The 15,897-nt window shown below is 52.3% G+C and overlaps 1 protein-coding gene across 1 annotated transcript in view; it reads right to left on the bottom strand.

Moving 5' to 3' along the window:
- Positions 1-289: 289 nt before the first annotated feature.
- LOC116947298 (protein Smaug homolog 1-like) overlaps positions 290-15,897 on the bottom strand; it is a 57,678-nt gene continuing 42,070 nt past the window's right edge. Inside the window, exons 8-15 of the mRNA XM_076070504.1 lie at positions 15,141-15,296; positions 13,976-14,069; positions 13,591-13,676; positions 11,199-11,320; positions 10,335-10,548; positions 9,555-9,684; positions 8,345-8,428; positions 290-6,774 (exon numbers count right to left, since the gene is read on the bottom strand). Coding sequence (XP_075926619.1) covers positions 6,746-6,774; positions 8,345-8,428; positions 9,555-9,684; positions 10,335-10,548; positions 11,199-11,320; positions 13,591-13,676; positions 13,976-14,069; positions 15,141-15,296 — 915 coding nt within the window. The 3' untranslated portion in view covers positions 290-6,745. The remainder of the gene's footprint in view (positions 6,775-8,344; positions 8,429-9,554; positions 9,685-10,334; positions 10,549-11,198; positions 11,321-13,590; positions 13,677-13,975; positions 14,070-15,140; positions 15,297-15,897) is intronic.

Genomic DNA, 15,897 nt, shown 5'->3' with positions numbered 1-15,897 from the left:
GTTCAAGAGGGTCCGGTGTGACTTTCGTGGATAAATAACTTGCATTTGTAGAACGTATGGAGTGTAGTAAACAGGACATGCCCTCGAGGTGGGGTTCAAGTGCTCTGGTGGAGGGACCCTGCGTGTGTTTAGTTTGTTGGCAACATACGGTGCAAAAGAAGTTCAACATGCTCGTGCTGCTGCCAATGGCAGAATATTCCAATAGCAGGCCTTCACCACCTTAATATATTTCCCTCTGTTCGACGGAGCACTGCTGTATGAAAGACAAAAAAAAACTGGCAAAACCGGAGGTTATACAAGGTTTTTATTCGGCATCTCCAACATGTCCGCTCTCCATTCATTCTCTCGGTAACAAATACCGTGTTACACGTTTAAAACAATAGCCAAAAGGTAAACACTTAAAACAAGAATAACATGCTGTAAAGATTTATTCGAAAAATGTGCAGAACTGCATATTTTTTGTTTATATATTTATCATCGGTCTGCAAAACCCTGTGGTTTGAGCTTTTTAAGAATAACATTTTATTTTAAAAAACGGTGCGACGTTGCCAAAAGTTAGGCCTTTTGTTAAAATGTATTTTTGCGGCCGATGCTGCAATCGGCTGTGATACCAACACCCCCCCACCCCCCCCCCCAGACACATTTTCTCTTTGAAAATCCCAAATTGCGCAAGTTTCATATATTTTTTTTAATTTTCATTAAAAATTTTCTATAAAAAAAGCATGCTGCAAAAATCCTTTTAAAAAAATGAAACCACATCGTGAGGGAGGGCTCGGGATGTGTCAAGCGTAAAAGGAGGCATGGTACCACCAGTGAGTACTGTAATCGGCGATGAGATGTGCAGAATAATTTAAAATAATAAGCTATAATCGACTTAAACCAGCCTCCGGCTTCCGTTTGCTTGCACGCGCCTCTGGGAAATAAATCGGAAACATCTGGGTGAGAAAGTACGCATATAAAAAAACAAAATCGGAGGCTTTACAATTTAATATTTGCCAGCTTGTCAAGAGTTCGTCAAATACCACACCGACTCGCCTCCCCCCTCCACCCCCAATCAACCAACTAAAAAACCCCCCAACTTCAACCACCGCCGTGCATGTTGACAGCACCGCAGATCACCGCTGTCGTGTCAACACGGGGGACGTGGGAGAAATTCCTCCCGTCATTTGAATTTTGAGATCGTCGCGATACACAAAAAAAAGGAGGGGAGGGTACGGGGGAGGAGCCGGGAAAAGAAACTCAACTAACGGAACTAAGAAGAAAAAAAAACAGACGTACAGGCGCTCTCGCTAGCAAACCCACCCACCCATCCTGTGTGCGCACCTCCACTTACTAAAATAGCGTTACAATAAAAAATAAAACCACATGTTTTCCCCACGCTCGAGGAGCGATATTTAGTTTGTGGGTATGGCTTCTCGATTGTGGAGTGGTGACGAAGGGGGGGTTGCTGGATTTAGAGACGTGACCAGTGGGGTGGGCGACGCGATTCCGACAGGAGGTATACCGCTACTCGGGCACCTGCCCAACGCCTGGCATGGCGGCGGTGGCAGGGCCCTTGGCACTGTCGAGCCGATTGTGCAAGCACTGTGGCCGGGCAGACGTGGCGGGCAAGACTGTGCGCTGCGGGGGGGGAGGGGAGCGGCGGACCCAGGGAGCGCTGCTCCCGACACACAACAACACCCCCCCCCCCCCCCATAGGGGAGAGTTAAAAGCCCATTTTGGTCCTGCGTGCACAGACGTGCGATTAGAAAAGGGGGGGGGGGTGATGGGACAAAAAACGAAACATCCAAAACACAACATCGACAAACCGGCTGTGAAAGTGTCTGAAAGAATTGGGAGTCTTTTTTTTGTAAAAGGTTAAACAATAGCAATGGTGATAGTAATAATAACTAAACAAAGTATTTGGTGAGACTGCTGCGTTGGCAGTGGTGTACGAACACAAACAACAACTCGTCCGTCAATAATACCGTGGAGGCATTTAAGTTACCATGTTGTGTGGGTTAGTTTACGTGCTATGAATTAGGACCATTCCACAAAACGGCCACCACTATTTGACGTTTAACTTTCGGCGCCACGGTGTTACCGAGAAACGTTTACAGTTGGGTTCCGCTTTTGTTATGTAATAGTAACAATAAATGATAACGTAGAACAAGTGAGAAGAGAATTATACAAGTGAAAAATTAAGTGCAGCATTGAGAGTTAAAAGCCCTTTAGGTGAAAACCAAACTTCACAGCAAACGTCAGTAAGGCTTCAAGAGGATCGATCGATCGTCCTCTGGGCCAGCGAGGGCATCCCCAGGCACACTGCCCCATCCCCTCTGCCCCACTGGACAAAACAAGCCGCTCGCTGCAAATCCTGCACGGCATAAGACAAGGGCAGCCCAATGTAATATTAACAATACGAATTACGGCGCGCACGTGCGTATCGTTCATATAGGAGAGGACTCTTCGACACGCACTCAACACGGTACATCCATTGTCCTTGCAAGCTTTTTAGAAACAAAAAAAACCGAACGTGAAGTCTGAAAATGTTCCGTCGCATGCGACGCGCGCGAGGAGGAGTAGGAGGAGTGCATGAACGCAGCCTTTGGCCGAGTATTGGCCGATGCATTTTGGAGTCGTACAAAAAAAAAGTTGCCCCGTGGCTCAAGTAATTTTTGTTAAATATATTTGTTTAAATCTCTTGACGTTAAAACAATTGGTTATTTTTACATTTGACTTTTTAATGCCATCCCCCATCGCTTTTAGTGTACGAATGTCGACGGACACGAGACCACCGGGCGTAGAGCGGGCAGCGCTTTGCAAAAATAAAAATAAACCCAACGTTGCATCCGCAGTACAAACGCAACTGACACGCACGACCGACCCTCTCGCGTGGGTAACAAACTTTATATTGTATCATTCATTTTTATGCTTCTTCCTATGAAAATACGATTTTTAATATTTTCTTACATTTTTCTGCATTTATTTCTTGCGTACGTAAAAAAAGAAATATTGGTAAATGGGGGTGGGGGGGGGGGAAAACAAAAACACAGAACACGACTACACAAATGGTTGCCAGCCATTTACCATTGCTCTGCGTCGACCAGGAGAAAGAGGAATAATGGGGGGGACAAAAACCGACGACGAAAATCTGCCCAAAAAAACAGGAAGGCGCGGGGGGGGGGGGGGTTTGGGGGTGTTTACAATGCAATAAATATGAACATAAAAATCTAAAATTGGGGTAAAGGGAAAATATATATTTATATATATGGTTTAAGCAAATGACCAAAAAAAAAAGTTAGTTCGTACAAAATTAGTCTAAAAAAAAAAGTAGTAAGCTTAGCGTCACAAGTGGGGCAAGTTCACGCGCTTTCAGTCTTCCTGACTGCCGGTGGGAGGAGGCGGGATGGGGGGGGTGGGGCTCTAGCGTGCGGGAAGATTCGTGTGCCGGTGTTGAAGCAGGAGGGAGGAGGTTATCCCGGTCTGCTAAGATGTTCGTGGATAAAAATACAGCCACGCTGGGCACCGCGCTCACGGTCCAGTTTGGCCGCTATCAATCCGTCAAATATCGGTGCAAGCAGCACTCCGGTCGCATCTTCCGCCCCCGCATGGGGGGGGGAACAAAAAACTGTCAGGGTGGGAGGAGGTTTTTGTGCGTGTGCAGTTGCTCAAACTTTGTTGGCTAAGGTCCCGGCACGCACGCACTTCCCCCCCCACCCCCCCCCCCCAATAATACCATGCCCGATTTAGCATTTTTGAACCGTGCACATCCTAAAACTAGATAAAAACCCCACATTCCCCAACGTAATACATCTGCCAGGAAACACGAAGTGCGGTTTTGGAATCCCATGCCATCGTTTAAAAAATAAAGAATTAAAAATTAAGGATTTTTTTTGTTATCCAACACTGCATTTTTCAAAAGTGAACAGCACAGCTGGCCAAGAGAATAAAAAAGAAACACTACGTTTATTTCCAAACTTGCGCAAACAGCAAATAATCATTTGCCATCTTTGTACAAATTCACAGCGCCTCTTGTCGGCGTGCCGATCGTTCCATCACCAAACGCCAACAGAATGAACCTACCGCAACACGGCCAACTCCAACGACGACATGCCCCAAACACCCCCCAATCAGCCAAACACACCGAGACAACCCCTCAACGCTGCAACGCCAAATCGCTCTCCAAAGTGACACCGCCACCGTCGCGACGAAAACAAACGCTTCATTATGGCCATCTCCCAAGTTTTCAAGCGGGGAAAAAAAAATCGGAGGCAGGGAGGAGGAGGTTTTTCGTGAACGTCATTTGATCAGAAATGAAAATGGCTTTGCTTGGATTCAATGGGAGCGAATTTCGGGTTTAAAAAAAAATCTAATTTTAAAAACGTGTGGGAGAGGGATGACGATAAATGCACTCCCCCCCCCCTCCCCCTCCACCAAAAAAACAGAGTGGACGTCTAAATAAACCCCGACGCTACCCTGGACCCTCCGTTCTTAAAACTCAACGGCAAAAAAAATAAAAACACGTCCTGAAGATCCCACACGCACCGAGAACCCCGTTCAACGACTTAATCCCTCGCTTCTTCAAAACACAGCCTCCTCTTGATATTTCATTATAAAAACTTTCACTTAAGCACCCACACGACCACAATCGCCGGCGCGGACCACGCGAGGCTCCCCCCCCCCCCCACCACTCTACAGGGGTTTCTCTCCATCCGCTGCGACCGCCATCCACTCACCACCATCCCCTGCCCCCCCCCCCTTTTGGAAAACCCCACTTTGTATTTCACCAGACAAAAAGGAAGAGGAGAGCCAAACACTCCAGCCAGCACAGATCCCCGGCATCTCCCCGGGCCATCTTAAAAAAACGCAAAACAGCTCGCAAACAACTTAATGACAAGAAATAAAACCATTTTAAAGCAAACATAAAAGCGATAACTTTTAAATATCTTTACAAAAAAATTAAAACTATGGACGTCCCCGCAAGCCTGTACAGCCATATTTGGTTTCGGTAGAAAAATATTTGGAGCGCCGCGTTCACCGGTCGCTCGCTTTACCATCCCCCCCCCCATCGTCTCCAGGGTCAAGAAGCGTCGCGCATCAAGCGGACAACACCTGAACTGGGCACCACGGCAACAGGGTGCGCGTGTACACACACACACACACGAGCTGCAGGTAGCAGTCGCCATGACGCTCGTTGCGTAGATTTGAGTCGCCAGCCTTTTGTCAAGTCTTGCCTATAAAAATCAGAGATGCTTTAAACAAACCAGGCCAATCTCCGATTCCGGTGTGCATTGGGGTGAGATTTGGCAACCTTCTCCACACATTTTGGATGGTTAAAGACGGCCACTAAACTACAGCTGCCCCCGTCAATTTTACCCAGCAAATGAATCATTCATCGGATAGAGCAAGGGGCTAGGTGGGGCTAGTAATAGCTCCCCGTTGCCACCGGCACCTTATACAAACCGCACTGGGGCTGGTCCCAACCCCAGCACGGCACACATGTGCCAGTGGAAAAGACGAGGGCGGTATTGCTGTAGGCCTGCCAGTCCCACGACAACTTTGCCCGTCCCCATGTGCCGTTTGTGCTAAATGTCGAACGTAAAAATATAAAGTTGCCGATTCCTTTTGTGCTGTTTTCACCAAACAAAAAATGTGAGGTGGAGGGGGGGTGTGTGTGCGAAGTGAAAAAAAAAAAACCCATTCACAACAAATGCACCCAAACGTGCAGAGAAACGAAAACGTTAAAAACGCCACCACCGCAGAGAAAAATAACACCCGTGAGAGAAATCCACCGCTGTGCACTCAATGAGGGTAAAGTGACCGTTAAATATTCCGTGATATTTCAAAACGTGAGCGACAAGCCAAGGGAAGGAAAAGCAACATTATATTGAAAACAAAATAATATTATTTAGTGTTTGAAACGCAAAACAGCACGGAGGAGGCGACCGCGTTTCGTTAGCACTGCGGAGTTGACGAGCGCGACCCCCCGCAATGTCCGAAGGGGAAACCCCCACGCGGAGGGAGCGAGGGACGGGTCGTCTGGAGCGGTGTGGAATGTAGCGACGCGGTGGAGGTCAACCTCTGCACGAATCCACTCGTCCCCCCCACCACCACCAATAGAGCGAGTTGATTAAAAATAAAAAAAAAGATGGTAAGAATGGTAACGTTACCGAGAACCAACGAAATTTAAAAACGGACCTGAAGAAGAGCATCACGTGGACCGAATGGTGGCGCGCGTTTATCTTGATAGACCGGAACGAACCCGCCAAGGAGGTTAAAACGTTAAAAACTACTCGCGGCAGTTCCCCCCCCCCCCCCCCCGCAGCGACGAATACAAATTTCACCGTCATTCAGGCATTACTGCACGCGGGGGGCCCATCATCATCGTCGCCAGTTGTGGCTCAAAAAGCGCCATCCTTGCGCACACCCCCGGTGCCTTAAGCCACAACTGGCGATCTGAAAAAAAGAAACACGCACGCGCAGCCGTAACCGGGAAAAAAAAGTTAAAATATAAATTCTCAAACTTTAACAGAACCAAACAAAGCACTCAAGGCCCATTAGCCGCCACCGCAGCTTTACACAAGATTCCATTAGTGTCCTTTTGAGAGAAGTTTGATTTTCCCAAGCTGGCTCAATACGGGAGCCTGAGCCACGAAAGTGTGAGTGAGATGGGGTCGGGAGGGGAGGGAGGGAGGGGGGAGGAAGCGGTGGGCCCCCCCCCCCCGTCCCTCTCGGTAAAAACTCGGCAACAAAATCGGAGCTCTCAAATCGTCGAGGTCCGGTCCACTCCATCTGTGGGCAGAGATATGAAAAACAAACTGCGATTCAAATTGCGCGCTTTCAATAATATAAAGATAAACTCAATTCTAAAAACTAAACCGTTGTGTATTTTAGCAGATTTTTTTCAGAAGCGACCTGGCCACAAATGATCGCTCAACAAAGTGGCCTATCAAGCGAAAGCTTACAAGCTGCAGCCAAAGACTCGAACTGAGTGTCGATTCTAAAAATCAGCTTCATTCTCCCGTTAAAATAAAATAAACAAAAAAAACACGAATTGCCTGTGGCCACCCCAACTCGTCATCTGCCCTCTCCCCACAGCCCACTGAAAAAAAAGACTGCCCCTCTGCGCAGCTCACATCTGCTCACTCTTTGCTTCTCCTACTCCCCCTCTCTCATCCGACATCAGCCTGGTCATTCCTTCTCCCTGCTGCCCATCTTGACCTGTCGCCTCCTCTCCATCCATCTTGGGGGACTTCAGTCACAGCCTCCCCCTCCCGTTTTTTCCGTTTCCCCCCCCACCACCACATCCCCCAACTACGCTTCCATTCCTGTAGTATGCCACGGGTAACATGTCCTGTGTGTATGTGGAACTTCTTCTGCACCGCATGTAGCCAACCGTGCAAATCAGGAGGTGCGGTGGAAAGACAACAAACTACCCGTGCGTTCACAAGTCTCAAGCCAAGTGTTGTCTTTAATATACAAGGGGCACGTTCATGGAATAACTTTGCACTTAAACAATGTTTACGATATCTGGATGTGATAGCGAGCATGATAGTGCGTGTGTTTGAGAGCAAGCGTCATAGCGAGTATACAACGGTGGGGGCAGTAGTGTGTGCCAGCGTCCGTGTGCGACTGTATGTGTGCCTGGACGACCGTCAGTCATCTGTTGGTCAACCTATGGCACCAGGGTGTCGCCGTGACCGCCTGTCAAGCGTGCCTTTGACACTTCACGTGGCCTCAAACTGCACCCAAACTGGCACAAGCGCCGGGGGTGATGTCACCGTCACTTAACGGCAGGTGGCGGCTGTTATTGTGCCAGTATGTGCGGCAGCGCAAGTGCAGCAGTATTAAATGTTAGGCGGTGTTTCGTAGCGGTGTTAACAGGCACTTGTTAACAGCACTTGGCCAAAGTCCACGAAGGCTATGGGGGATCTTTGTCTTGTGCGCGTCACTACGCGCTCGTTTCCGTATGAGCGGTAGTGTAGCGGTTAGCGCGCTGCGCTACGAACCCGGCGACCCGAGTTTGATTCCCGCTCACGGCCTACACCGGTGACGATTAATAATCTGAACCGGTTCTGGGCCTCAAATAAGTACCTGGTGCGGTGTGTAAACATCGTCACTAGGGAGACAAAGGCGGCTGGGCGTGGTGCTGGCCACCCACACCCTCGTGTACCGTTCCGGCCTTCATAGGTGCTCGCTAACAGCACTTGCCCCTACAGTTTGTTAAGGCTACACGGGGGATCTTTGTCTTTATTTCCATTTGACATAACGACGCTCATTAGTAGTCTGTTTGGCAGTGATCGCTCGTGTGTTGGGGGGGTGGGGTTGGCGGATCACGCTGAGAAGGGGGTGTGCCACTCACCTCCGAGAGCGTGCTCCGTCATGCGCAGGCACAGGGACTCGAGCCGGTTGTTGATCTCGGGCTCCGTCACGGGAACCGGGAACTCTGCAACAGGAAGAGACCATTCATGGCGCTGAACTCGCCTCTCGGAGCCGATTCCAAAATACACATAGCTCATTATTCTCGGACGCCTAGATTATGAGGTATAACTTGCATGGGGGGGGGGTTCAATGGGAGAGGTCACAGGGGCTGTGCCTTACATCGACCTCACCAGGTATACGGGATGTGTTGTGTGCGAGGATGTAGTACTGCATGTGTGTGTAATGACAATAGGGCCTGCATGCAGTGTGAGGGGACTAGTGGCCACGGAAGGTAATGACAGGGGTACGAGCTGCGAGTGCTAAGGGACTGGTGGCTACAGGAATGTTCGAACAGGGAGCGTGGTCAGGCGACGGAAAAGGTCGGTAGAGTCTTCCAGTAGAGGCAGCGTCCAGAGTCAGCGAGAAGGATCGAGAAGGGGGGCGTGGCCTCGTGTTGATACACAACGGAGATGTGAGGGAGACTCGGGGCTGTTGCATCGCCGCCCGATGTCAAGTGAATGTGTCGTCAACAAAGTGCCATCTCAAGAGAAGTGTGTCAAGCCGACATGACATGTACATGCGATTGTATCGCACGCAGGGGGCACAGCTGGTGCATCTGCCAGTCAACCCATGGCATCTGGGTTTGTCCCGTCACCTCACGTCAACGAGCCTTCGAAATTTCACGTGGCCTGGCCTGGCACAAGCGCAGTGGAAATGTCACCGCCGCTTAGAGGCAAATGGCGGGTGTTGTTGTTGTGTAGTATGCGTCACTGTGTAGTGGGCACAGTGGAGACCACAGGTGCCAGTCGTCTCAGCCAGTCAACCCATAGCACCTGGGTCTGTGCCACGACCTCCTACCAGAGCCTTTTTACACTTCAGACAGCCCCAAAGTGCACCTAGCTTGGCACAAGCGCGCCGCGGCAACGTCTCCACCTCCTCAAATCGGCAAACGACGGGCATTTTCGCCGGCGTTGCCGTAAGTTGCCGCGCGTGGCACCAATGGCGACGTTAACCGCGCCGCCACGGACACCGCCGGCTTGGGTCCCCGCAATCTCCAGCCACGGCTCAACCAGTTACCCCGGCACCCCACGAGTTCGACTCGGCCTTAAATGTGTGAGAAATGCCCCCCGCCCCGCCCTCCCTCATCTCACCTGGCTGCTGGAAGAGCAACATTGCCTGTGGGGAGGTGTGCACGGGCAGCGACCGCGTCCTCTGCACGGAGCTGTGGGTGCGGCTCGGCATGCTGTTACTGCCGCCGCCGCCGGCACCGAACCAGATGTTCTGCACACGCATCAAACGACAACGGCAACAGCCATCAAATAACAACACGCAAAGATCCCCCACCACAGTGCCGGCCACACCGCTGCCACCAACACTAGGGTGGGGCAGTTGGCAAAAAAAGCCAAATAATGGGATATTCCCCATGCACGAACGTCACAAGATTTTCACGAGACACACACATAGACAGCGTAACAAATACAGGAGTATGACACCGGATCATTTAAAATAATTGCTTTCACTTTTCAATGTGTTCTTAATGTAATACTTTGCCACAATATATAATTTTAAAAAACATCTCACAATACACATGATCACAGCACATTTGGCAGATTATTTTTAGTGCTCCAAGTAGAGGAACATTGAGAGAGGAGCATGCAACCGCCAGCCGTCTCTCACTTTCCATTGCAATGATGTTTCCTCTGCTCGTGTACCCGAACAGCAAATTCCGATGACCTGCAACGATGTGACGAGCAGCCATCGTCCAGAAACGGATCAAGAGAAGCACCGTGCATGCGTGTGTGCGTGGCACGTCGGGCCTATCCCGTGACCTCCTGCTAGCAGGAGAGCCTTCGACACTTCACACGACGGCTTCAAAGCACACCTAGCCCGGCACACGCGCCGTGGAGACGTCATGGCGGCGGCTGTGGTACCTGACGTCCTTTGCTCAGCACGGCCGAGGATCCCAGCATGGTGCCGGCCACACCTCTCTGCGTCGGACCCAACAGCCCAAATCGCGTCCCCTGTGGCGTCGTGGGAAGGCCTCGGGCGCCCAGCGGGAAGGGGCGCTGTGGCCTCCAGGGCAGGCTCAGGCCACTGGCCAAGGCACCAGGAGGAAGGGGCAGGGGCTGTCCAAAGACTCCCCACCTGCAGGGAGAAGGCATCGGGGTGAGGGTGGGGGGGGGGAAAAGAAAAGGTCACCGAGAATTGGGAACGGTTCTTCAATTTAAATTCCAAATTGTCCAAGTGGCGCACAGTGGGGTGGGGGGTAGCTGTCAAGTGTGCAGGTGCACTGGGGACCACGGGGCCTGTAGCGGTGGACAGGCGACAATCTACTGAGCATAGCCAGTCAGGGTAGATGCAGGGTATTTAACGATAAACTTGAATCCTTCGATGCAATCAATAATAAAACACACTTCGCCCAGCAATGGACTTGACGAGTGTCATACCTCATTTTCAAAAGGATGGTCCTGCTACACTGGAATTAGACAAATATTCAACTACACATACAAGGAGGGGGAGAGGGAAAAAAAATTGGAAATGGGGTACCCCCCCCCCCACTCCCACCATTTCATTTCCTTAAGCCAGGGCTCACGTCAACCTCGTGACTGTATCAGGGTAACGTAAAGGACGGGAGGGGGGGGGGGGCATGGCACATTCCGAACACTCGCGGCTAGCAGCGCATCACCCCGTGTGCGGAGAACGGCCCTGGAAGATGACGACAAACGGTGGCGGGTTCGCGACGACATCGCCGTCGCTCGGTGGTGGCCGCTGTTGTCGCCGTGTGCGGTACCCACCCGCGTCCCTGCTGCCGGAAGGCTTGCATCTCCATGATGGGCTTCCGGGAAAAGGCTCTGAAGAGCTTCTGAACCTGCTGCTTCCAGGAGAGAATCCTCTTCTTCTGAGTCTCAGTGAAGGCCTAAAAAGCATACACAAAAATCGACCGTTAGCAAACTTGGGTGGGCCAACATCTTAAAAAACTATAGATCACCACCACGCCGGCCAAACACAGCCAGGCGGCTTGGTGGTTATGAGCAAGCAGCTCGCAAATCGGAATGTCGCGTTCCAACTCCTGGTTGTGTGGGGGGGGGGGGGGGGGGTGTTTACTCTATCCATCAGCCCTCTGGGGTAAACAAGCTTCGTGACATTGTGGAAATGTGGATTTTCCATCCAGTGGATCGGGGACATAAACCAATGCCTCAACTGAGTATTAAGGCACTGACTTTTGACCATCAGATATAATCCATCTGGTGCTGGACAAAAGCTTCCCCCACCCCCAATGGCATCGTCTCATCACCCACATTCATCATCAGACACGATTTAGCCACTGCTGGGTAAAGGTTTCCACAAGCTGTTACCATCTCATTATTCTGCAGTGCAACATGTATGTTGAACTTGTTTTGCACACAGCCAACTTGCTAATCAGAGGAAGGTAAAATTAAACAAAACGAAGGTCTAAATAAATTGAGTTTTCAATAGAGATGATTTAAAAGTGTATAGCTCCAGTGGTTTCCTAATAATCGGAAGGTAGGTAGAGCATTCCAGACGGCCACAGAAGCACAGCGGAAAGCGCGCAATGCGGCAACGAAGCCAATTTTATCATTTCATCTCCGTGAAGTCAACCCTCTTCGGCCTGTTCAACAGGTGTTAGATGGATGGAAACAGGCACGGGAAACAATACACTAACAAAAAAATGTTTTACCAGGTAAGTAAAGCCCACCAAGAGAGACTTTTTTTTAGCAGCGACTTGGCCACAAATTATAGCTCTACGAAGTGGCTCATCATAACGTGGACATTTATATAGCAGCCAAATAATTTAAAACGCATGTCGATTCGAAATGGGGAAGGAAATAACTGGACGACTCGAAGAGGAAAAACCCACCCCACCACGGAAAGCGAGACAGGCACACGCCACATATACAGCAAGGATCGGATTCAAACCCGTGACCTCCTGCATACCTGGCGAGGGAAATAACATCTCCACCATTAGCCCCCCCCCCCCGCCCCCCTTCTTGCGGCAAGTATCACGCAAGCGCGCGCTCTTTCTCCAACAGCCAAATGCCGGCGTCTTCCCGCGTGTTCTCCAATGCGAGCGTTCTTCTCCCCCAGCCGCGCGTATTTCCATTAAGATGCTCGCACTGCTGCTGATGATGCCGTCAAAAACACAAAGCGCGCGACAACTCCGCCCCGCCCCCCCCCCATGCCCCCCCGACGCTAGGCGATGTAATGCGGCGTTACACGCGGAGAAGAATGCCGGCGGTGGCATTGCTTTGCAAGGCAAATTAACGCGTGGCTGGGTTGGGGGAGGGAGCATCAAGTGCTTTTCCAAGGAATATGAATGATGTTTTTTCCCCCAAGCTATGAGCCCATGACCAAATCATCCGGTATGCGCTCAGTTAAACCGGATCACAGAAGATAAGCAGGGTGGAGTCTTGACAGTGTACGGACCGACAGGTTCTTAAAAATCGGCCGATTCGCAATCAGTGGGCTTGTGAATGAGAACACACAAAGCTGAATGGGCGTGGTACAACACCCCTCTAGCCGACACGGCCAAACAAAATCGCGTATAGTAGGTCACACGAGGAAAAAAAAACACGTGCCCACTGGTGTCTGCTGAAAGAAGCCAGGCAACGGACTCCGTACTTTTGGCAATCGAACCCTCGCAAAACAAATACGAACCATGACATCGGCCGTGGAAACCTACGCATTTGTCATCACGGGCTGCTGCTGCAGGCCCACGTTATCAGCAGAGGGCAGCTAAACACATCGTTATACTGTAATTCTACGGGCCCGCCCCCCTTCCAATACCCGCCAATCGCCACCAAGGTGAGGGTGATGTCACCACGGCGCCCATACCGTGGCCACATCACCTCACGTGGCCTCACGACAGGTCACGGGGCAGACCCAGGTGCCATGGGTTAACCGACTGGGATGACTAGCAGATGCACCACCTGTGCCCCCTCCCCCCCCCCCTACTGTGCCAACGGGCGCCCGCCCCCCCCCAACACCCCACCCACTTTAACCAACATGCACGGACCAGCACGGTGAAGTATAGTCAGTGGATTTGACAAAACCCGCTGCGGTGTGGGTAGGGCGCGCGCGAGCGACGATTCCGTCCGGTCGCCGTCTGCCATCTGCAGGGCTGCAGGGGCCCGGCAGGGATGGCGCTCGCTCTGTGCCCTCGCTCACCGCGTGGGTGAGACACTTGTCCAGGAGCTGCAGGTAGGAGCTCACGTTCTCCTCGTCGGGCCGAGACACAAGCAGCTGCGTGCAAGCTGAGAGGGGCAGCGGGAGGGGGGGGGGGGGGGGGAGATTTCTTTTGAACTGCTTTGTGTTTAGTTTGTTGTCATTCCCCTCCCCCGCGCCTCCGATTACCACAGTTGGCTACGTACGGTGCAAAGGCAGCTCAACATGCATACACACCGTGAGACGGTACACGCTGGGAGAGACAGACATGCGTCTCGTTCACGCGCAACTAAATCGTCCACGTTATCCGACTGGTCGATTAATTCAGGACAATAACGGCCGAAGATGGAACCATCATAGCCACTGCCGCCGCCATCATCATCATCACCTTTCCCGAGCACGCGCGTGAACTGTCCCGGGATGTCCCCCTCGGCGATGAGGGCCGCCACCGACTCCACCTCCCCCCCAGGAGTCTGGTGGACCTGTGCGGACAAAGCCACAACCACGCACGTCAGTCCCCCGCCCCCCACCATGCGAACCCCCCCGCGGGCTGCATCGCACAATCGTTACGCGCACCGCTGTTGCGATTATCGTCCAATTAACCCCCTTCTCCTCAATACGTTTTATTTGAAAGGAAAAAAAAATAAATGTACGTGAAAGTTTAATGAGATCTGAGAGTCAAAGGAACTGCAATCCACCAAGACGCACGAACGGTTTTGAAATGTTAACGTCACCCAGTCGTATAATTCACAGCCGCCCACCTCCACCACAGCGCCCACCTCCACCACAGCGCCCACCTCCACCACAGCGCCCACCTCCACCACAGCGCCCACCTCCACCACAGCGCCCACCTCCACCACAGCGCCCACCTCCACCACAGCGCCCACCTCCACCACAGCGCCCACCTCCACCACAGCGCCCACCTCCACCACAGCGCCCACCTCCACCACAGCGCCCACCTCCACCACAGCGCCCACCTCCACCACAGCGCCCACCTCCACCACAGCGCCCACCTCCACCACAGCGCCCACCTCCACCACAGCGCCCACCTCCACCACAGCGCCCACCTCCACCACAGCGCCCACCTCCACCACAGCGCCCACCTCCACCACAGCGCCCACCTCCACCACAGCGCCCACCTCCACCACAGCGCCCACCTCCACCACAGCGCCCACCTCCACCACAGCGCCCACCTCCACCACAGCGCCCACCTCCACCACAGCGCCCACCTCCACCACAGCGCCCACCTCCACCACAGCGCCCACCTCCACCACAGCGCCCACCTCCACCACAGCGCCCACCTCCACCACAGCGCCCACCTCCACCACAGCGCCCACCTCCACCACAGCGCCCACCTCCACCACAGCGCCCACCTCCACCACAGCGCCCACCTCCACCACAGCGCCCACCTCCACCACAGCGCCCACCTCCACCACAGCGCCCACCTCCACCACAGCGCCCACCTCCACCACAGCGCCCACCTCCACCACAGCGCCCACCTCCACCACAGCGCCCACCTCCACCACAGCGCCCACCTCCACCACAGCGCCCACCTCTTTGCCGTCACCAGGCGGTTCCACGGAAGGGGGGCTGCCAGCCGTGCCGGGCCCCTGGTCGGGACGGTGTGGCCTGAACGGCTGGATCGGCGTGACAATCGTCTGGTGCAGCTCCGACAGCGCGTTACGCAAGTTTCCAGTCTCCAGAACCTCCTGCCAATACGCAGATATACAAAGCGTGGTTGTTATCGTTACTACGATTATTTGTATTAATTCCGCTCGCTTACTTAGGAAGGCCTCGCAGAGTCTCACGACGTTTTTTCCCCCAAGAGGGTCCCCCCCTGCCAAATGTTCTCAGTAAGGGGCGACAATTGCTGTGCGTGTATAATCCTCATCGATTCATTCGTGGGCAATTTGCTACCCTCGCACGCCAGCACAACGTCCGACTCTTGCGAATTATATCGCAGACCTTCATGGATATAGAACTTTTCGCACCGTACGTAGCCGACCATCGACTGTGAAGCTGATAGCACAGTATTAAAACTCAGGGAGGCCACTGGATTCGAACTGTAAACCTCTGCAAAGAGAGGCAAACTCGCTACTGCTGGGCCGAATCACTGCCCTAAAATAGTGGACGCCAGCTAAAACGCACCATGGGTGGGACAGGCTGACGGGGAAGATTGGTGGATGGTTGAGTGGGTAAAGTGGTGAATGGACTGGTATGTTGATGGAAGGGCAGGCAAATGACAGATAAATTAATCAATGGGTGGGTGGCCGAAAGGTGGAAAGGATGAGAGGGCAGACTTTTTAAAAA

This window comes from Petromyzon marinus, chromosome 29, assembly GCF_048934315.1.
Source record: "Petromyzon marinus isolate PM22_M1 ecotype Great Lakes invasive population chromosome 29, UKy_Petmar_22M1.pri1.0, whole genome shotgun sequence".
Classification (NCBI taxonomy): domain Eukaryota; kingdom Metazoa; phylum Chordata; class Hyperoartia; order Petromyzontiformes; family Petromyzontidae; genus Petromyzon; species Petromyzon marinus.
Note: the sequence above shows the minus strand (reverse complement) of the source record. Positions and strands in the feature narration are given on the sequence as shown.